The sequence below is a fragment of the Plasmodium falciparum genome, assembly GCF_000002765.6.
Source record: "Plasmodium falciparum 3D7 genome assembly, chromosome: 7".
Classification (NCBI taxonomy): domain Eukaryota; phylum Apicomplexa; class Aconoidasida; order Haemosporida; family Plasmodiidae; genus Plasmodium; species Plasmodium falciparum.
Genome location: NC_004328.3, coordinates 373,440 through 397,500, shown reverse-complemented (window position 1 = coordinate 397,500; position 24,061 = coordinate 373,440). Strand labels below are relative to the sequence as shown.

The 24,061-nt window shown below is 19.3% G+C and overlaps 7 protein-coding genes and 1 non-coding gene across 8 annotated transcripts in view; 4 read left to right on the top strand and 4 right to left on the bottom strand.

The window, feature by feature from the left end:
- Positions 1–1,790, bottom strand: part of PF3D7_0708800 (heat shock protein 110) — a gene marked incomplete at both ends in the record, with an annotated part of 2,622 nt that extends 832 nt beyond the window's left edge. Inside the window, one exon of the mRNA XM_001348966.1 lies at positions 1–1,790. This exon is cut by the window's left edge and continues 832 nt beyond it. Within this exon, the coding sequence (XP_001349002.1) occupies positions 1–1,790 (1,790 nt within the window).
- Positions 1,791–5,312: 3,522 nt separating this feature from the next.
- On the top strand, positions 5,313–5,999 carry PF3D7_0708700 (Cg8 protein; the record flags this gene model as incomplete). The annotated part of the gene is made up of 1 exon (XM_001348965.1): positions 5,313–5,999. The coding sequence occupies one exon, from the start codon at positions 5,313–5,315 to the stop codon at positions 5,997–5,999; it is 687 nt and encodes a 228-aa protein (XP_001349001.1).
- Positions 6,000–7,135: 1,136 nt separating this feature from the next.
- On the top strand, positions 7,136–8,028 carry PF3D7_0708600 (inner membrane complex protein 1d, putative; the record flags this gene model as incomplete). Its single annotated transcript, XM_001348964.1, has 2 exons — positions 7,136–7,165; positions 7,300–8,028. 2 exons carry the CDS (start codon positions 7,136–7,138, stop codon positions 8,026–8,028), a joined length of 759 nt encoding a protein of 252 aa, XP_001349000.1.
- A 1,151-nt stretch (positions 8,029–9,179) lies between these two features.
- PF3D7_0708500 (heat shock protein 86 family protein) lies at positions 9,180–11,918 on the top strand (the record flags this gene model as incomplete). Its single annotated transcript, XM_001348963.1, has 1 exon — positions 9,180–11,918. One exon carries the CDS (start codon positions 9,180–9,182, stop codon positions 11,916–11,918), a length of 2,739 nt encoding a protein of 912 aa, XP_001348999.1.
- Positions 11,919–12,886: 968 nt separating this feature from the next.
- Positions 12,887–15,909, bottom strand: PF3D7_0708400 (heat shock protein 90; the record flags this gene model as incomplete). Its single annotated transcript, XM_001348962.1, has 2 exons — positions 12,887–13,693; positions 14,479–15,909. 2 exons carry the CDS (start codon positions 15,907–15,909, stop codon positions 12,887–12,889), a joined length of 2,238 nt encoding a protein of 745 aa, XP_001348998.1.
- PF3D7_0707420 lies at positions 13,982–14,329 on the bottom strand. The gene has a single exon (XR_002966616.1). It is a non-coding gene; the product is annotated as a nucleolar RNA snoR36 (small nucleolar RNA).
- Positions 15,910–18,195: 2,286 nt separating the features above from the next.
- PF3D7_0708300 (EKC/KEOPS complex subunit BUD32) lies at positions 18,196–19,470 on the bottom strand (the record flags this gene model as incomplete). Its single annotated transcript, XM_001348961.1, has 5 exons — positions 18,196–18,233; positions 18,342–18,414; positions 18,611–18,679; positions 18,787–19,275; positions 19,450–19,470. The coding sequence occupies 5 exons, from the start codon at positions 19,468–19,470 to the stop codon at positions 18,196–18,198; spliced, it is 690 nt and encodes a 229-aa protein (XP_001348997.1).
- Positions 19,471–20,107: 637 nt separating this feature from the next.
- On the top strand, positions 20,108–23,258 carry PF3D7_0708200 (conserved Plasmodium protein, unknown function; the record flags this gene model as incomplete). The annotated part of the gene is made up of 2 exons (XM_001348960.1): positions 20,108–22,165; positions 22,452–23,258. The coding sequence occupies 2 exons, from the start codon at positions 20,108–20,110 to the stop codon at positions 23,256–23,258; spliced, it is 2,865 nt and encodes a 954-aa protein (XP_001348996.1).
- Between the last annotated feature and the right edge of the window lie 803 nt (positions 23,259–24,061).

The following is a 24,061-nucleotide window of genomic DNA, read 5'->3' as shown; positions in this document are numbered from 1 at the left end:
TTTTTTAATTCTGTTTTATTTGGTGAGTTTGTTTCATTATTTTTTTCTTTTTTATCATTAGTATCTTTCTCATTCATGTTATTATCATTTGTTTGATCTTTATCATCATTTTGTTCTTGATCTTTTGCATCTTTTTTTTCTCCCTTATCCTCCGTTTTGTCATCTGCTTTTTTTTTTTCATCCTTGGACTTAATAACAGACTTGGTTACTGTCTGTGCACCTAAAAATGTAAATGTATCATAATTTGAAAAGGTGGTCATAACGTGGGATTCAACAATTTTATCATTCTTTTCATTTATTTTAACAATACATGATCCCAATTCTTTTATACAATTGGATGGTAAATCTGGTGTATTTTCATAATAAGCTGTAAGTTTAATGTGTCCTTTTTCTGGGATAACAATTTTCTTAACTTTCTTTTTTAAGGAATCTCTTGTATATAATTTTTCTACATTACTTTTAGATGCGTCATTAATATTATGCCATTCAACATTAATTGGATGTGTAACTTTTTCTACACATTCATATTCTTTTACTTTATAATGTTTACTAACCATAGCAGCTGATAGTACACAACCTCTTGCTATAGATTCATCTGCTATAAGGGTCTTAGATAATGGTTTCTGAAAATATTGTTGTAAAAAATTTTGAATAAATGGAACTCTTGTGGATCCACCCAAAACTTCAATAGAATGTATATCTTGTATGTTTACTTTACTAATACATAGAGCAGTATCTAGAAGATGTTTTAATTTTGTTAAGAAGAAGTTTGAACACAATTCTTCAAAGGTTTCTCTATTAATGGAACCTTGACAATCTAAATCTTCATATAAACATTCAACATGTATGGACGCTTCATTATTTGCTGAAAGTACTTTCTTTGTTTTTATAGCAACTTCTTGTAATTTAATACGTACTTTATTATTAATACCATTTTGTTGATCAGATGCTGTAGATGTTACTAAAAACTTATTTAATCTACCAGTACCCATGGGGCATAATTCCGGAGTATTGTTTTTATATAATGGATTCATTTTATAATTATTAACAAATATATTTGTAATATATTTAATAAGTTCATTATCTAAATTTCTACCACCTAAATTTGAATCAGCAATATCACATAAGATTTCACATTTATTAGAAAAAAAACGCGCAACACATACACAAGTATTTGCATAACCAATGTTAACAAAAACTAGTAAGGATCCATTATCTTCTTTGAATTCTTTCATTCTGTACATTCCATAATCTAGAGCAACAGCTGTATTATCACTAATAATTCTCAAAACATTAGCATTAATAATTTTAGTTGCAGCTAATAAACATTCTTTTTGACAATTTGTAAATGTTGGAGGATATGATAAGACAATTTCTTTACATTCCTTTCCAATATATTTTTCAGCCATTTTAATCAAATGTGATAATAAGGCTGATAAAACACGAACAGCACTAAATACAACTTTTTCATTTTTATATTCAACTTCATAACCTAAATAATTATATTCACATGGTATTAAATCCCCATATGCTTCATGTATTTCTATATCATCTTTTACATCGGTACCTATTTTACCTATCAAATTCTTTATATTCCTACATGTATTCTTATAATTAGATTTCAATTTAGATAAAGCACTATCACCTATTAATCTTTCTTTTTCGGTGAAACCAACTAATGTCGGGGTTAACCTTTCGGATATGTCATTCCTCACAACATTTATAGCACCTTTATTAATAGTAGCTACAACAGAATTGTCATTTCCTATATCTATACCTAAAACCGACATCTTTTCCAAAAATTTGATATATATATATATATAAATTTATATATATGTATATATAAATATATATAAATGTAGATATTATAGTAATATTATAATAATATTAATGAATTATAACTAAACACACTACGTGTTATTAATATATAAAAAAAAAAAAAAATATATATATATATATATATATATAATATTGTTTAATTTTTGAATTATTTGTGGGACAGTTTTTGTTGTTTTTAATATCTACATAAAATAAAAAAAATAAAAAAATAAAAAATATATTATATATATATTTTATATTTATAATACCAAATACTCGGTTTTTATTTTATGTATAATATATAATATCAGAAATGTATAATTCTTCCTACGCTTCACACTTATCAATATGTAATTAATATATGAATATATATAGTTAATATATTATTTATTAATTTCTATTAAATCTTAAAAAAATATATACAATTATATATTTCTCTTTATATATATATATATATATATATATTATATATTATATATATATTTTTTTTTTTTTTTTTTATTATTCAATTTTTGAATACCACTTATTTCTTTATTTTCTTTTCATGTTTTATTTTTTATATTTTAATTCAACTTAATTTGTATTTGTTTATTTTTTTGTTTATTTTTTTGTTTATTTTTTTGTTTTTCTTTTTGTATATTTTTTCTTTTTAATATATTCTTCAATATCACAATTAAATATATATATATAAAATAAATTATATTATAAATTCCACAAATGAGATATTTATATACAATAATATATATTATAAAATATATTAATAAATAATATAAAAATAAAGAAATATGTAATAAGATTAGATATAATATAATATTTTTATATATACATACAAGAAAAGAAAAAAAAAAAAAAAATTAAGATCTCTAAACAGAAAGAAATTGTTTTTAAAAGATATAATTTTTTTTTTTTTTTTTTTTTTAATGATGGATTGATATATATACATGAAATTTATTTGATATCCTTATTAAGAACTTATTGTTGTTAAAATTAAATTAAAATAAAGTAATATTATATATATATATATAATATAATAATATATATTTTATATATATTTATAATATAAATAATAATTATATATCTTATATAATATATAAATAAATATAATATTTTCTTTTCACATGTGCTTGTTGAGTTTGAAGTTTGGTAAACTAATAAAATTATATTTTATAAATGTATTTTTATAAATAAAATAAGAAGAAACATATATGATGAATTATATATAAATATATATATATATATATATATATAGTGTTCTTATAAATATAATATATAATATATATATAATAATAATATTTTTTTTAACTATTTTTTATTATTCCCCTTTTGTACATGAAAATAAAATAAAATAAATAAAATAAAATAAAATAAAATAAAATAAATAAAATAAAATAAAATAAAATAAAATAAAATAAAAATATGAATTGAAACTAACTTGTACGGGACCGAATTAGGTACTACATGTATGTATATATATATATATATATAATGTATAACATATATATATATAATATAGCACAATAAAGAAGATATATATATAATATATATAAAAGAAATGAAAACATATAAATAAAAAATATAATATAATATTATATAATATTATATTATTAAACTTTAAAATCAAATTATCAAAAAATATGCAATTATTCATGTAATATATATTTATATATTTTTTTTATTTTTATATTCTATATATAATATTGTACTTAATTATTTTATTTTATTTTGGCCCCCTTATTTATTGTATGTAAGAGGAGAATAATATTATTTTTTCTTAAAAAGAAAAAAATTCTACATATGTATATAATATTTTATTTTATGAAAAAATAATATATATTAGGTATTGTACTTATATGCATATAAGTAATAATTTTTTGTAGTACACAAAAATTCATATTTCTTATAAATCAATTTCTTATGTAAATAAATAAAAAAAAAAAACAAAAAAAAAACACATATTTAAATTTTATATATTATTATATATTTAATGAATTATGTGCTACGAACAAAATATATTTTCTTTGAGAAATTTATATATATATTAATTAAAATGGGATATATATTTATAATATGTAAATGCATATAATTATATATATATAATTATACCATCTTTTGTACGATGTACAAGTATAAGGTATACGTATTTTTATATTCTACATTTCTGGGGATATGAATATTATATATCAAGGATTTTAAGATTCCTCATTTTTTTTTTTTTTTTTGAATATTAATTATATTATATAATATATTAATGATGTAGACTGGTTTATATATTCTACTTTTTTAATATATATATATATATATATAGAATTTTATACCTTTTCATTTTTAAAATTATCATATTGTTACGTTTTTTATATATATATATGGAGGAAAAAAATATGTTATTTATACACAATTATTCATTTTATATGTGTGTATAATTATTAATAAAATAAAAATATATGTGAACTTAGAAAACTATATAAGAATTATTACCCTTATTTTTTAAAATAATTATTATAGATATCTTCCATTCATATTTATTATAATTCATCATTATTTCAAACATGTTTTTTTTTTTTTTTTTTTTTTTTTTTTTTTATAATTATCACACGGTTATATATATAATAATAATCATTAGCTAATTATATATATTCAAAGAGATACATACCAAAATATATTTTATCAGAAATTTATTGATATCTAACGAAATCTTTCCCATGTTAATACATATAATATATATTTTTTTAATACTCAAGAAAATTTATTCTCAATATTTTATATAATTTACACATAATTATTTTAATAAAACATTTTTCACTATTTCCATTTATTTAGAAAGAAAAAAAAAAAAATATAAATATTAAATATTCTTTTGTTCCATTTAAATATAAATTTTTTTTTTTTTTTTTACAAGTGCAAATAGAATAAATTATTGTATAAAATTGGTAACATAAATAAATATGTATGTATATATATAATATATATATATATATTATATACCACAATAAAAAATATAAAGATGAATAATATATAATATAAAAAAATAATTTATACTGACAATATAAATATTTTTGTGTAAAGTATAAAAATATTATTCGAATTCATTTTTTAATTTTTTTCATATATTTTAATATATTAATTTTAAGGGAAATGAATAAGGAAATTATTGAAAATCACATAAAAATAGTACTTTTTTTTTTTTTTTTTTTTATTTATATAATGTATTTTGATTAATTTTTTATACTATAAAAATGTGCAAGATATAATAAAAGTTGTTATTTATATATATATATATATATATAACTTTTTTCCCCTTCAAAAAGGAAATAACACATATTAAAAAAAAATATATATATATATATATATATATATATCCCTATATTATATGTGTATCTTCTATAAAACAGTTTAAACAAAGTCATCATTATAAAAATATATATATATATATATATATATATATATGTATATATAGCTAAAAATACTTTCATTCTTTATTTTTCTGAAACAGTATAATGTTATTACATCAAAATTTACGCAAGGAGGGTAATAACATCTTTTTTTATTTAAATAAAGAAAATGGTAAAAATATTTTTAGAAGATACGTTGCATCTCAACCTTTAGGAATAAATATACCTGACCCACCTCCAAGAGAATATTTACCAAATGGTGAACCCAAAACATATAGATTAAATCAAAGATATTATAATCATAAGTACGATTGGGAAAGATGGACATTAAGACCAGCAGGAGTTTTTCATACTTATGTCTATGGAGAATTTGCAAAAGATCATAAACCTTTATTAGCATGGTTACTTCAGTATCCAATTCCTTTAGCGTTCATTCCTTATTTTTTATTTGCCTTTGGATTATCTTTTGCATTTCACCACATTTCATACCTTGGTATAAAACCCAAAAGATTTACAGTAGAATGGGTAGAAGCTAATAAGGAAAGAGAAAGAGCAGAAAATACTAACCCAATTACAAGATATCTTGATAGAAGACGAAAGGAAAGAGGACCCCATTGGATACTCGAGGACTTTCTACCAAGTCATCCATGTTATTTACATATGAGTAAATATCATCACGATACAGAACTTCTACGGAAAATGGATGAAGAAGCTGCTGAAAAAGAAGCAGAAAGTGAAGAGCAAGAGGAAGAAGAAGAAGATATAACTGAATCGGAGGATGACGACAATTAAGAAAAATAATAAGGAAAGCTTAAAATTCCAGTAATCAGTTTTTACACGTAAAATATATATATATATATATAAATATATATATATAATATGGTATATATTATAATAATATAATATTAAGCATTAAGATGTGATATACATTGTATTTATTTTTGTATTGTTACAAATTTTTTTTTTAAATATATATTATTATAAAATAAAAAAAAAAAAAAAAAAAAATGTAATAATAAACATAAGCATTTATATATATATATATATATATATAAATACATATATACCTTTTTTTTGTATATTTTTTGAAACTATTTTTATATTGTATTATATATAGGAATATATTTGTTATTTTAATTTACATTTGTAGATTTATTCAATTTTATTCTGTTTTAAGTGTAAATTTTTTTTATTTAAATATTTATAAACTTTAAAGTAGCTATAATGTTAATTCAAATAGCCAAAAAAAAAAAAAAAAAAAAAAAAAAAAATTAAAAAGAAACAACATTGGATTGTTTTTCCTGAACAGTACAGGGAAAAAAAAAAAAAAAATACATACATATATATATATATATATATATATATATATATATATATTATATATGTATATATTTTTTATTTTCTTTTATATTGTAAAAAATTAAATGTGTAAACGCTAAAAAAAATTTTAAATAACCTTAATGAATTATTTTCATTCTATCTGTACTTCGATCTATATATATATATATATATATATATATATATTTATTTATTTATTTATTTATTTATTTATGTATATATCATTGTGTCTTTAATTTGTTTTTTTATTTTGTTAAAATGTATATTGACAATCATTGAAATTACGTCAAACATACATATAATATTTCCGTTTGAAGGTTTATATAGAAAAATGTTTTATTTATATTATAAGACATAAAAATATTTTATTTATATATATCTTTAAATTATAAATACAGGTACTCTTTTTGCCTTGAACTTTATGATAATAACAATAGACAAAATTTCTCTTTTATACAAACATTAATACATACATAAAATAAAAAAGAAATAATAATAAATAGGAATACATATTTAATTTTATTAAATCCAAACATATCTTTTTTTTTTTTTTTTTTTTCTTTAAAATAAAAAAATACCATTCTGTTGTAATGGAGCTTTATCAAGACAACAAAATAAATGTAAAAAAAATTTATATAAATTAACATAAAAGGGTGGATATATATATATATATATATATATAATATTTTCATATATAATATTTATTTATTTATTTATTTTTTTTTTTTTTTTTTTTTTGAATTATGATTATTAGAATGTTGGGAATATTGAAATTAACCAATGTGATGGAGTCATTAAAAAAGAGAACGATTTACATGTCAGTGTGATAAAACCTATAACAAAAAAAATAATTCATTGTGATAATATGGAAAACAAAATGAAAATTAATGCCTTTTACAAACCAGTCGAATTAGTTGAGGAAATTAAAAATTATGTTCATAAGGGTGATACCCATCTTGTGAAACTTTATGAAGATTTTAAGAACAAGAAAGATAAAAAAGTAAAAATGAAAAATGAGTATATGACAAAATTAAAAAATTTGCATATTTTAAATATGATTAATAATAAGAAGAAAGAAAATGAATGTGGTGTTGTAAATAAAAATAATATTGTTCATTTTAATTTATTTAACGAAAATGAAGATGTAACACCAAAAATAGAAACGGTGTATATACCAAAGTTAGAAAAAAATATCGAAGTAGTAAGTCATTTAAAAGAAAATGTTAATGTTGACTATACATATATGGTACCAAAACCAGTAGTTATTCCTATTGAAGTTCCTATATTAAAGTTTCGTGATCATTTTAAAATAATACCGATAAGAAAAAAAATAATACCAGTTATAAAATACACTGATAATATTATTTATGTGGATTGTTGTGTGGAAAAACCATACATCGTTTACGAAAACGTGATCATACCTGTTCCTTGTGATATTCCTATTGAACAAAAGAAATATATTGACAAGGTACCACCTATATAAGGTTATAAATAAGTACGCTATCAAAAAAAAGGTTAAAATTTTTATGAATTGTTTTTTTTTTTAAAAAAAGTATTAATTGTATTTGTACAGAAAATATATATTTGACAATATATAAAAGTTCACAAAATTTTGATTTTACTTGATTTTATTTGATATTATTTGATATTATTTGATTTTATTTGATTTTATTTGATATTATTTTATTGTATTTTGTTATTTATCATAATAATAATTATTATTATTTTTTTTTTATTTTTTTTTTTTTTACGTTGTAAAAGCATATTTATGTTTTAGTTTCACATATTTACAACGTTGCTTATATTTTTGACGACACATTTTTTAATTAATTATTAAAAAAAAATAATAATAAAATTGAATAAGATAGTCATTAATATATTTATATTACAATTAATATAAAAAAAATAAATATATATGTATAATTTATTTTTATAAGAAAAAAATTTATACGTCTGGTAATATACATATATATATATATATATATATATATATTATATATTTCTTTTTTGAAATATGTATACATTTAGAATTATAAGATATTATAAAAATAGAACAAGGTTTTTAAAAGAATAAAAAAAAAATATATATATAATAAAAATTATATATATAATATATATATATATATATATCTGAAGTAGGAAAATAATGAAAAATAATAATCTATATTGTTTTATAAATATAAAAAATATATTATTACAAAAAAGGGAAGAGATTAATAAAAAAATTTCTGATGTTTTAAAAGATGTATTTATCTTATGAAGTGAAATTTTTTATTTTATAATTTTTTTTTTTTTTTTTTTTTTTTTTTTTTTGTTTGTTATATTGTCATTTTATAAAAAATATATTGTTTAAAATATATATTAAAATTGTTATTTAAAATATAAAAAATAGTAATTATTATAATATTAATATAAATGTATATTTTTATTATATAAAATTATAATATATTATAAAATACAAAAAATAAAAAATATATATATATATATATATAAATAAATATACATACATATACATAACATATACATATATATATATATATATAATATTTCATTTTTATTTATGTATGTATATTTATTTAATTTTGAGAAAAAATAGAATAAATAATTTCATGTATAAAGTTTTTATTAACTTCAATGATTAGTGATGTGTCGGATATAAAAGAAGAGGAATCATATTCTTCGAAAAACGATGAATATATTTCAGAAGAAAAAAAAGAATCCTTAGCAGCTAGCCATAAAAATGACGAAAGGGAAGAAAATGTAGAGGAAAAAGAAGTAAAAGATGTCGACAAAAAACACTTGGAACTTAAAGAGAAATTAAAAATGTGGAAAAGTAGTGTTTCTAAACAAAATGACAGTATGAATAAAAATGAAATTGTCCAACTAGCTAAAATGAGTGATAGAGAAAAAACTAGAGAAGAAATTAAAAAAAGATTAGAAAAATATAAAAGAGAACATAAAATTTATGATGGCGATGAGTCGGAAGATGATGAAGGACATGATAATAAATATTTCAAAAATAAAAATAATTTGATATGTGAATCGAAAAATGATGAAGGACATGATAATAAATATTTCAAAAAAAAAAAAAATAAGAATAATAAAAAAAGTACAAGTAATAGCTATTCAAAAAATAATAGTATAAAATATAATGATAAAAAATATTATCCAAGTAAAAGTATGGATAGTGACAATAATAGTCTTAATAATAAAAGAGGATATAGTCATTACAAAAGAAAAGGAAAACATTCATCGAGTAATAATAGTTATATGGATTACCATAAGGATAAAAGGAGAAATAATATTAATAGAAAAAGAAGATCGTATAGCTATTCATCGAGTTCTAGTTTGAATGAAGAGAAGAAAAAAAAAAAAAAAAAGAGAAGTAATATTATAATTAAAGGTGATAGTAATAGTATTCGTAAAAGTAATAGTAATAGTACTCGTAAAAGTAATAGTAATAGTACTCGTAATAGTATTCGTAAAAGTTATAATAGTAATAATAAGAATCATAGGAAGAGTCGCTCGTATGATTCGTATAATGATAATTCATCTTATAAAAGAAGTAAATTAAAAAAATCATATAAATATGATAAGCATACACAATCTAAATATAATAATAATAATAATAATAATAATAATGATCGTCGTAAATTTAAATATTATCATGATGACGATTTAAATAATAAACAGATGAAAAAGCACAGTGATCATATACATCATTATAATCAAATAGATATAGATAAATATTCAAAATATTTATATAACAATATAACAAAAGAAAGAATCGATAAAAAATATCATAGAGTACCTTTAGGATATCATACTACAAAAGAATCATGGAATAATTACACAAATTGGTTACAAAAAAAAAATGATTATAGATTTAGTTTACCTTTTGATGAAAATAAAATATTTAGAAAGTCTAGTTCTCTATCTCCAACAACGTGGGAAAATTTTGTTAGTCTCTCCGAAGAGGATGAAAAAGAGGTAAAATCAGAAAATGAATCAAAACATAGGGACAAAAAAGAAAAAAAGGAAAAACGAAAAAATCATCGCTCATCATCAGATGATTCTGAATCCATTTCCCTGTCGTGCACATCTGATGAAAAAAGTTCTAATAAAAGTTCAAGTCGCAGTGTTGAAAAAGTCAAAAAAGATATAGATAAAAAAAAAAAGCGTGAAGAAGAAAAAAAACATAAACACAAACACAAACACAAACATAATGAAAAACGTAAATCCAAAGACAAAGACAAATACAAAGACAAATACAAAGACAAATACAAAGACAAATACAAAGACAAATCCAAAGATAAATCCAAAGACAAATACAAAGACAAATACAAAGATAAATCCAAAGACAAATACAAAGACAAATACAAAGAAAAATCCAAAAACAAATCCAAAGATGAATCCAAAGATGAATCCAAAGATGAATCCCATAGAAAGAAGAAAAAAGAACATAAATCAAAAGATAGAAGAAAGCATAAAAAAAAAGAAAAGAAAAAGAAAGAAAAAGACAAAAAAAATAAACATCATTCGGAAGAATCGTCTTCAGATACTTACAATAGAAATAAAACAAAAAACGAATCTGATGAATCCTCAAATGAAGAAGGATCCTCTACTTCAGCAACATCCTTATCCTTTCTATGCGAAGGATATGACTCATTAGATAATAATAAATATTTGATAAATAATCATAAATTAAAAGAAGACGAAGAAGAAGAAAAAGAGGTTAATAATAATAAAAAGTTAATAAAGAAAAATAATAACCATTTAAGTGACATCAGTCAAAATAGTAAAGAAGATTCAAATAAATATAAAGAGAAGAAGAAAATAAAGGAAAAGGAAAAAATTAAAAGAAAAGAAAAAATAGATGATGAAGAATATACAGAAAATAATATTGATGATAAAAATTATACATATAATAGGGATGACGAAATAAATGATATCGAATCAGATAATTCATCAGACAATGAAAGTATAGGTCCTAAACCATTAGATGTAAATGTAAAGCTAGCTACAAAACAAATAGATTATGGTGTTGCCATGATGCCTGGAGAAGGACAAGCAATAGCTCAGTTTGTTCAAAAAGGTAAGAGAATACCAAGAAGAGGAGAAGTTGGTTTATCTGCTGAAGCTATCGAAAATTTTGAAAGCCTTGGTTACGTTATGAGTGGTTCAAGGCATAAAAGAATGAACGCTATTCGTATGAGAAAAGAAAACCAAGTATATAGTGCAGAAGAACAAAGAGCATTGGCTATGTATAATTATGAAGAGAGAGCCAATAGAGAAAATGCCTTGATTAATGATTTAAAAGAAATATTAAGGAAACAAAATGAAAGTATATTATCAAATGAGAAAAATGAATAACAGGTGTTCCAAAAAAAAAAAAAAAATAAAAAAATAATATATATATATATATACATATATATATATATATGTACCTATATATTTGTACTTACATAATGCTACCTTATTTGATGAATTAACTACACTTAAAATAATACAATTATTATTAAATTTTTTTTTGATTTATTTATTAATTTTTAAACTTAATCATTTGTATTTGGGAGGAATTATATATATCTTTATAATTATTTTATTTTTTTTTGTTTTTTTATTTTTTTATTATTATTATTTTTTTTTATTTTTTTTTTTTACTGTATCAAAGAAAAACCTTTAAAAAAAAAATTATAATTTCCCCATCTTACTATATTTTTAATACATACGTTTTAAGGAATTAAATTAGACAAAAGCTATATTATGCTTTACATATAATTAGAATTTATAAACGTTTGGTTATAAGATATTTCATGTCTCAGTAAAGTCTTTCAATACATATGTAAAAAAATATATATGAATACACATAAGTTGTTAATATATTTTATATGCATAAATGTATAAATATATATATATATATATATATATATATGTATGTATGTATATGTGTGTATATGAAATTATTTCAATGTTTAATTTTTTAATTTTTAATTTTTTTTTTTTTTTTTTTTTTATTATGTACATTGATCTTTATTATTTAAATATTACTTTTTTCGTTTTTTCTTCTTTTTATTATTTTTTTTTTTTTTTTATATTTTATACAAATGGTAATTCAAATAAAAGGTATAAATTTATATTTAATTTTCTTTTATGGATAAATAAAAGAAAAATATAAATATATAAAAATATAAAAATATATATATGTATATTGGGGTGATGATAAAATGAAAGATAATATATATATATATATATATATATATATATATATATATATATATCTTTATTTTTTTTTTTTTGTAGACCCCATTGTGAGTACATAAATATATTATATAAATCCTTTAGTCAACTTCTTCCATTTTAGAATCGGTTGCATCTACAGTTTCTTCAAGAGGTGGTAAATCGATATCATTGTTTTCTTCTTCATCTATTGATAAACCTAATTTAATCATTCTGTGGATTCTTTTAGAAAAGGTAGTTGGTTCTTCAAGAGCAAAACCAGATGTTAATAAAGAGGTATCAAATAATAACCAGATTAAATCTTTAACGGTTTTATCTGATTTATCTGCATCAGCTTTTTGTTTTAATGCTGATATAATTGGGTGACGAGCATTGATTTCCATAATTTTTTTGGATAACATATAGCTAGTCATGGAATTATCTCTTAATGCTTGAGCTTTCATAATTCTTTCCATGTTTGCGGACCATCCAAATTCTGATGTGACTAATACACATGGAGAATCTGTAATTCTTTGTCCTACAACAACTTTTTCAACTTTCTCGTGTAATACGTCTTTAATAACTTTGCATAATCCTTCATATTCAGCTTTCAAGGTTTCGAAATCTTTTTTGGCTTCTTCTGAATCATCAATATCTAAACCTTCTTTGGTACAACATTTCAATTTCTTACCATCAAAATCTTTTAATTGTTGTACTGCATATTCATCAATAGGATCAACCATATAAATAACTTCGAATCCTTTTTTGGTCAAAGCTTCTAAGAATGGAGAATTAGAAACAGCATTGATGGATTCACCGGTGATATAGTAAATATCCTTTTGGTTTTCCTTCATTCTGTCTACGTATTCTTTTAATCCGATCATTTCGTCTCCTGATTTTGAGGTTTGGAATCGGAGTAATTCGGTGATCTAAAAAAAAAATATAAAGTAAAAAATATAAAGTAAAAGGTAAAAAGTAAAAAATGAAAGGTAAAAAACAAAAAAGAAAAAATAAAAAGAAAAAAAATAAAAAATAAAAAGAAAAAAAATAAAAAATAAAAAGAAAAAAAATAAAAAATAATTATAACATGTACAAATCAATCAATCAATACATATATACATATATACATATATATATATGTACATATTAATATATGCACATTCCCATATACATATCCATTTTGCTAATCATTATTATTTATTTTGTTTTATTTTATTTTTTGTTCCGCTTTTATGACTCAATGCATTTAATGATCATGGTCATAAATATTGCCGTCTTATTTATTCATTCATAAATAATAATAAAGAGATATACAAGAAATGTCCAAAAACATTAATTGTATATATTTTTATTATATATTAATAAAGGAACAAACAATAAATGCATGCTAAGGTGATAAGCGACGAAAATAATATTAATTTATAGAATGTATTAATTATAACAAATATAACATTTGAAATAATTTTATAAATTAATAATTTTCATATTATTTTCCCAAATCGTCTGAACATGTACATTTTATTTATTGGGCATAAAATATTTTATACATGTAATTAAAATTTGGTTTTGAGCAGCACAACACAAGGGCTTAATAAAATGTATAGAAGCAAACGGAACTGATACATATAAATATATCACAACATATATATATATATATATATATATATATATGTATATATTTATTTATTTTATTTTTTAATTTTCTTCTTTTTACCTTTGTACGATTTGCGTTATCCTCGTGGATACCCAACTTTAAGTTTTTGCTGAATTGTTCATAAAACTTTTTGTAGTTTTCCTTATTTTCAGCTAATTCTGAGAACATGTCTAAACATTTTTTGATAAGGTTTTTTTTGATAACCTTAAGTATTTTATTTTGTTGTAATGATTCTCTTGAAATATTAAGTGGTAAATCTTCTGAATCGACAACACCCTTAACAAAATTTAACCATTCTGGAATAATTTCTTCACAATCATCCATAATAAAAACTCTTCTTACATATAATTTGATATTATTTCTTTTTTTTCTATTTTCGAACATATCAAAAGGTGCTCTTTTTGGTATAAATAATAAGGCTTTAAATTCTAATTGTCCTTCAACAGAGAAATGTTTAACAGCTAAATGGTCTTCCCAATCATTTGTTAATGATTTATAGAAGCTTGCATATTCTTCATTTGTAACTTCTTCTGGTTTTCTCATCCATAATGGTTTTTGTTTATTTAATTCTTCCCATTCATGTTCAACTGTGTGTATTTTTTTTTTTCTTTTTTCTTTTTTTTTCTTTTCAGCATTTTCTAATTCTTCGGTAACATCTTCAACTTTTGGATGATCAGTTTTGTTATCATCTTCTTCGTTATCTTCTTTTTTTTCTTCATCTTCATTTTCTTCTTTACTTTCATCAGCATTTTTATCTTCGCCTGTTTTTTTTTTTTTTTCTTCTTCTTCTTCTCCTTCTCTTTCTCCTTCTCCTTCTCCTTCTTCTTCTTCAGATGCGGTGATTTCTTTTTCATTTTGCCTTTCACAGTATAACTTGATTGGGAAAGAGATAAATTCAGAGTGTTTCTTAACTAAATCTTTGATACGTTTTTCTTCAAGATATTCTAATTGATCTTCTTTTAAATGAAGAATAATTTTCGTACCTCTTCCAAGTTTTTCATTGGTTTCATCCTTAGTAACTGTGAAGGAACCTCCTGCAGCAGATTCCCAAACATATTGTTCATCATCATTATTTTTGGAGATAACAACAACATGATCAGCAACTAAATAGGCTGAATAAAAACCAACACCAAATTGACCAATCATAGATATATCTCCACTGGCTTGTATGGCTTCCATAAAAGCTTTGGTTCCTGATCTTGCAATAGTACCAAGGTTATTAATTAAATCATTTTTTGTCATACCAATACCTGAATCTTCAATAGTTAATGTATTGTTGGTTTTGTCAGGAATGATACGAATAAAAAATTCAGGCTCAGCAGATAATTTTTGAGTATCTGTAATTGATTCATATCTTATTTTATCTAAGGCATCACTAGCATTACTAATCAATTCTCTTAAAAATATTTCTTTGTTACTGTAAAAAGTGTTGATAATCAAACTCATCAACTGCCTGATGTCGGCGTTAAATGCGAATGTTTCCGTTGACATTTTATTCGAAATGTGGGAAGAAAAAAAATATAATAAAAAAGGAAAATTTCTTTTTAAAGTAAAATATTTATGTAAATATTTATATATTTTATTATATATATATTATTATATATATATATATATATATATATACCAATAAAATAATATAAAAATTTTTATGTATATCTAAAAATATGTTTTTATTAAAAGGTAAAAATAAACTTATTTTTTCTTTTTTTTTAAAAAATATATATATATATATATATATATATATAATATTATATGAGATATATATTAAATATTATATTATTTATATAAATATAATTTTTTTCTTAATTTCTCACGTTGTTAAAATTTATATATTTATATATGATATATATTTTTTAATACTTTTTAATTTTTTTTATTATTTTTGGTAATTATCTTATTTTATTTTAATTTTATTATTTTATATTAAATGATGCTTTTTATTTTATATTATTATTTTTTATTTAAAATTTTTGCTAAACATGAAATTATTTTATTATATTTTGTAAATACAAAATAAAATAATATATAAATCAAAAAAAAAAAAAAAGAAAGAAAGAAAGAAAGAAAGAAAGAAACAAAGATGATATTTAAAAAAAAAAAGATATTATAAAAATATAATATTATATATAAAATATTATTTTTATATAAATATATTTATATATTTATATATTTATATATATGTATATATATATATATATATATATAGGTATAGTATTTATTATTTTGTTATATTTATATAATACTCCTTTTTGTTATTTTTTTTTTTTTTTTCTTTAAATTCATGCAAAAATTTACTATAATATTATTATATTTAACTATATACTATGGAATACTAAATATATATCCAATGGCCCCTTTCCGCGGGGCTTTTTTTTTTTTTTTAAAACACCTTCAATATATATTTATATATATATATATAATATATAATATATTATATATTATATATAATCTACAAAAACTTAAATTATATATATATATATATATATATATAATATTAAATTACCCATAATATTATTTTAATACATATAATATTATTTATTTTTGACTAGGTGGGGTATCCTTTTATTTTTTATTTTTTTTTTTCTTTTTTTTTTTTTATAAGAATAACATCGTTTTATAAATATTATATATTCTTTATATGAAACAGATTTTTTTTTTTTTTTTTTAAGATATTTCTTAATATATACATAAAATTAATTATATTATATTGTATTGTATTGTTTTCCTTTATTTATTTATTTGTTATTATTATATATATTTTTTTTTTTACCCCTTTAAAATATTATATATATGAAAGATCTTATAAGGAAATTCCCATATATAAAAAAAAAAGTACCTATTAATAATTATATGCATGCGTAAACTTATAAATATTATATAACATAATTTCATATATTACATTATATTTATATATTTTTAAAATATTATATTTTCTTTTTACAAATATTAACCACTTTTTATTATTAATACATTTATTATACATATATATAATATGATGTAATATATAATATGATATAATATAATATAATATATTATATTATTTTGAAGAATTTGAAAAAGAAAAAATTATCACATATATATATCACAATATATATATATATATGAAGAAATATTTATTATTTTTTCTTAAAATTTTTCACTCAACATATTATATATTATATTTATATATTTATTATATATAATATGCTCATGTAACACACATTTGCATATTTTTCCAAGTATAATTATTCCTTCATAAAGGAAAAAATGTCATCACCTTTTTATTTTTAATAAGAATATGAATATTCTTATTAATCCATATATCTAAAAATATATCAAGGCAACATTTAAAAATATATGTTTATTTTTTCTAATATTTATAGAATGATCAAATGAATCAAAACCTCCTTTAAAAACCAAAAAAAATAAATATTATTTATATAATATTAAAGAGTTAACAAAAAAAAAAAAAAAAAAAATACATTGATATTTTAATTTTTTTCTCTTTTTATAAAAACAAAAGAAAGTTCATCATAAAAAAATTAAAATGAATAAATAAATAAATAAATAAATAAATAAATATATATATATATATATATATATATATATATGTATATTATGATGTAAAGTTTTAAAAACATAAAAAATGTAACATATATATTATTATTAAAACATTTATGTCTTAAAGTATTAAATTTAATTCTTTAAAAAACAAAACAAAGACACTCTTGTTTTCTTTAAACTATATATTATATATATATATATATATATATATATATACTTTTAAAAAATAAATGATCATCCAACCATAGGTCTTTTTCTTCCCCTTTGTTTAACTAAAAAGATAAAAAAAAAAAAAAAAAAAAAAAAAAATACACATATATATATATATATATATATATATATTTATTTATTTATTTAATATGTTAATTTTAAAAACATACCTATTTCTAATTTTGTAAATATGTCGTTAACATTGTCAGACTTCATTTTGTATCCTTCAAGAATATCCTCCTCCTAATTATATATAATCCAAGAAAAAAAAAAAAAAAAAAAAAAAAAAAAAAAAAAATTAAAATAATATATTATAATATATATATATATTTATTTATTTATTTATTTAATGTGTTATTCAAATATTTATATGCATATAATGCCACCAAAAATAACATATTAATATATATTATATCATTCGTATGGGTTATGCTATTACCAAGGAGGGAAATTCACTATGAAAACTTTTGATGGTTTTTAGGAGAACAAACAAATCGACAGCTTTATCCTGCATAATTAATATATGAATAATATAATAACTTGTTATTATATATATATATATATATATATATATGTATATTTTTATGTATATTTTTGTGCATATTTTTTCCTCACTTCTATTGATGAGGATAAAAAGGATAATCCGAAATCTATAACACACAATTTGACATTTTCCAAGTCACTAAAATTATATGGAGAATTATTATTCTTTAGGTCTAATAGATTATTTTGTTGAATAAAAGAATTTCTTAAAATTAAATTTGACGTAGTATAATCTCCATGTATTATATTACCATTATGTATTTTTGCTAACACCATACCTACACAAATAGGTATTTTAGGTTCATATTCTTTTAAATTTTTTAATATAAAATTTATGGTACATCCTTTCACATACTCGAAATATAAACTTTTTTCTTTAGCATCGACAAAATAAATATATGGAACATCAATATTTAAACTAGCTAATTTTTTTGTAAACTTAATTTCATTAGATACTCTTAATTTCCTTATTTTCGTATCAATTTTTTTATGTCTGTAATATTTTCTGTAAATAACTTTTTTCACTGCTTCCTTTTTAATAAACGTGCATCGATAGATCCTCTAAGAGGGAGTAAACATGTAAAATGTTGGATTGTTAAGAAAAAAGAAGAGGAGATATATACATGAATAAATAAATAAATACAAACATAAATATAAATATATATATATATATATATATATATATATATATATATATATATAGTGGTCGTATTAAATAGTTGCATAAATTCTTACAGCATCAGATCCTGCAGACATTAAAACACAGTCCATCGTTATATTATGTTTGTCCCTTTTATACAGTTTTGTAAAAACATATAATTATATATATTATATATAGAATATATGAAATTGAAAAAGAAATTATATTTAAATATAAATATTTATAAATAATACTATAATATTAAAAAAATAAAATAATAATAATAATAATATATATATATATATATATATATATATGTAATATCGTTGAGAAATATATATATATATTTTATTTTTCTTTCTTTGTAAAAAATGTAGTTAATACATAATATTTCTATTCATCTATTATTTTTTTTTATTTATTATTTTTTTTTTATTTTATTTTTTATTTTATTTTATTTTTTTTATTTTTTTTTTTTCTCACTGAATACATATTATTTTTTACCTTTAAATTACTAGGTATTTTTTTTTTTTTTTTTTTTGAATTGATAACGCACGAAATAAATACATGCATATTGTAAAAATTAATATGAGGGAAAAAATGTAAATATATAGAGGAATATATATAGAGTATAAATTGAACATTTTTTTTTTTTTTTTTTAGAATATAGTATAATATATATGTGAAATATAGGATATTATATATTTATATATATATGTATATATTAATATTTTTATCAATTTTTGTGCGAGTATGAACATAACTATTAAAGAGAGCCTAGAACATGTGTGTGAAGTCTTTGCATTTTTTGGTATAGACTACATATCAGCTGAAATACTGAGAAGAGGAAAGAATGATAAAAAGGTTAAAAGAAGGAAAGTAATAATAAGATATAACTTTTTAATAAATGACTTATGTTTATTGTATTTTTTTGAATTTACCAGAAGATTTAAACCTAGCTATAATGATTATATAAAAAAAGAAATAACAAAAATGGAAGAGAAGTATATAATAAATGTGGATAAAAGTAGGAGAAATATAAATAATAATGATAATAATGATGATAATAATGATGAAAATAATGATGATGATAATAATGATAAGGATAATCTATTTAGTGATGATGAAGATTATTTATATGAAAGTCTTGATGACGATACAACCTATTTTGATGACTTTAATTTAATATCTCCGTTAGTTATATTATTATTAGAATATTTTGAATATCCCAGATTATATCAATTATTAAAATGCAACTTTCAAAATACAAAAGAATTATTATTATGCATAGGTTTTTTAATAGATAGTACAAGTTTATTTGAACAATATGACAAAAGACAAATTTATTATGAAGAATTCTTTAGAAATATACATAATAATAATGATACTGATAATAATAATAATAATAATAATAATAATAATAATAATATGATGATGAAAACAAAAAAAAAAGATGTAGAAAAACAAAACGAAGAGCGTGATAAAGAATATTATCATTTTTATCATTATATTAATGAAGCTATGAACTTACTATATAATAAGCCATACGATATTGAAATGTTTCAATACAAATATTTTTATAACTTTTTACAATCCCTGAAAAAAAAAAAGAAAAAAAGAAAAAAAGAAAAATATCGTATGGATAATAAAAGGAAAGTCGACAATAAACTAATTGCTAAACAGAATAATAAAATAGATAATAAGTCCATGTGTGATGATCATACTAATAATAATAGGAAGGATAATTCTGTGAGTAGAGAAAATTATGTTGTTGATAAATGCAAGGCACCTAATAATGTTGATAAAGATTATATATATAATTCTGATGATATAGATAACATAAAGGATAATTTCATAACATTAATAGATTATATACATTATGATTATTCTATATATCAAGAAGAATTTCTTACTTCCTATTATAATAATATTTATTCTTCCTTAGAAGAAGATGATATATATTTAGATGAAGATACTCATAAGTTATATATAAAAGAAATAATCAAAAATATTAATAAAAATTGTAATAAATTAATACAAATATATAATAAAATACAGAAAGAGCTATTTTATTTAGAACATATAGATCTTACAAGGATAAAGTTGTTTTGTGAATTCAATGACATTGTTACAGCATATATACAACCACATAATGGTATTATACATATAACTAATTATAAACAAAATATTAGAAATACCGAGAGTATACTTGATAAATGGGGAATTCAAAGGAAAATTAAAAAAATTAATTTGGAAAATAATTTTTTATTTAATATATCTATAGATAATGAAAAAGAAAATAATCTTATCATTACAAATATTACAGGAAGTAATAATATCAAAAATGATGATGATAATAATAATAATAATATGTCTCATATTAATATGACAAAAAAAAGGACTCCTACCTCATTATCACATTCAAATAATAAAAAGGATGTGACGACAGATAATTATAAATCATCAGAATTTTTTGAAGATGTCAATTTAGATATATTAGAAGAGAAAATAAATATCAATGAATTTTTTATTCTAAATAATATATCTTTATATAATAATATTGTTCATATATATAAAAACGGAAAATTCTTCTTTCCATATGAACAATTGAGAGCTGTTTTCTGGATATGGATACAGTCCCTATTCTCCGATATATCATATTTGGAAAGAGATGTAGAAGAAGAAGAATTAAAAGAAAAGGAGAATAAAAATATACACGTGGATTTCTTTGATATAAATAATAATAAATTCTTTTATGATAATATAGCACATTGTGATGAGGACAACCCTTTACAAATCCATATACTTAGTGTACAAAGAAAAAAAAAAAAAAAAAATAAAAAATAAAAAAAATAAAAAAAAAAAAAAAAAAAATAAAAAAAATAAAAAATAAAAAAAAATATAGGAATAGGAATAGGAATTATTATTTTAGATATATATGTAAATATTATAGGATATATGTGTATAAAAATAAATACATACATATATATATATATATATGTATATACATACATACATATATACATATATACATATATACATATATACATTGTGTATATATTTTATTTTATTTTATTTTATTTTATTTTCGTGATAGGATCTGACAAATTTCGAAATGAACTACAGACTAGTCAAAGAATATCTGAACGAAAAGGGATGCACATGCGGTTACAACAAAGTTGGAAAAAAGGATGAAGACAAAAATATACCTAAATTAAATAATATTATTAAATATATTAATAATTTACATATCGAATTTGATGCTTTTTATAATTATAAAAAGAAATCGAAAAACTTAAAGGGTGATATGTTTGTAGAATATTTAGAAGAGAAGAAAAAAAACATGGTTATTAATTCAAATATAGAAAAAGAAGATTATACTACATTATCACATATTGTAAATAAAAAATTAATACCTATAGAAAAAATATTAAGCTACAAGCCTAGTTTGGATTTTTCATATATAATACAAGGTATTAAACATAACAATTTTATTAAAACATCTATTAATATAAATGAATTACAAGATAATGATTGGTATGAAATGTATATTTATCATAAAAATAAAAAAAATAAATCTTCAGAAAAGAAAATTAAAAATTCATCTATTTTATTAAATCAAAATTTTATAAATAACGAACATAATAATAATATTATAAGATTAACATCATCGTCAAAATATAAAATAAATGAAAAACCATCAACATATGCATCAACCATTTTTCAATATTCTGAACAGTTCATATCAAATAATGATATCTACACTTTTGCCGATAACATTAACAAAAAAAGGGAACATTTCTTAGAACATATAAAAACAAAACAACACAAATGCCGACATAACTTTTATCATATTCTTTCAAAGGTGGAAACATACATGAACTGTGTAGCATATAACATATAAAAAAAATATAAATGAATAAATAAATAAATATATATATATATATATATATATATATATATAATATATACTTATATATTTTTATGTGGGGAGTGAAAATAGTATAAAAAATGTTACAAGTTTTAAATATTTTGTATTATATATATATATACAATTTTTAACATTACATGAAAGAAATAATATATTTATTTAACATAAAAAAAAATGTTTTTAATTATTTTACAATTTTTTATTTCTTTTAAATATAATTATATATATATATATATATATATATGTATATATTTTTATTTATTTATTCATTCCTTTTTGTATATTACCATAAAATTTATATAATTCAATATAATAATATTTATTAAAAAAAACTTTATTTTTTTTTGATGGTATATATATATATATATATAAAATATGCCTATTTTTTTTTAAGGGTCTACTGAGGTACATATATATAGGCGAAGAATAAATAAAAAGGAATATGCATAATATATTATATATATATTTACAATATATATTATATATATATATTTTTTTTTTTTTTTTTTTTTTTTTTTTTTTTAATTATTTCTCCGTTTTAAAATCATGACAATTTTAAATATACTTATTTATAAAATTGCATCATTTAAGATTTTATGTCATAAATGTTTTATTATATGGATGTTTTTTTTTTTTTTTTTTTTTTTTTTATTTCTCTATAAAAAAAATAAATATGAATGGGAATCACCCAATTTATAAATAAATAAATAAATATAATATATATATATATAATATTTATATATAATATCTATATTTTCATTTGTATAATTAAATAT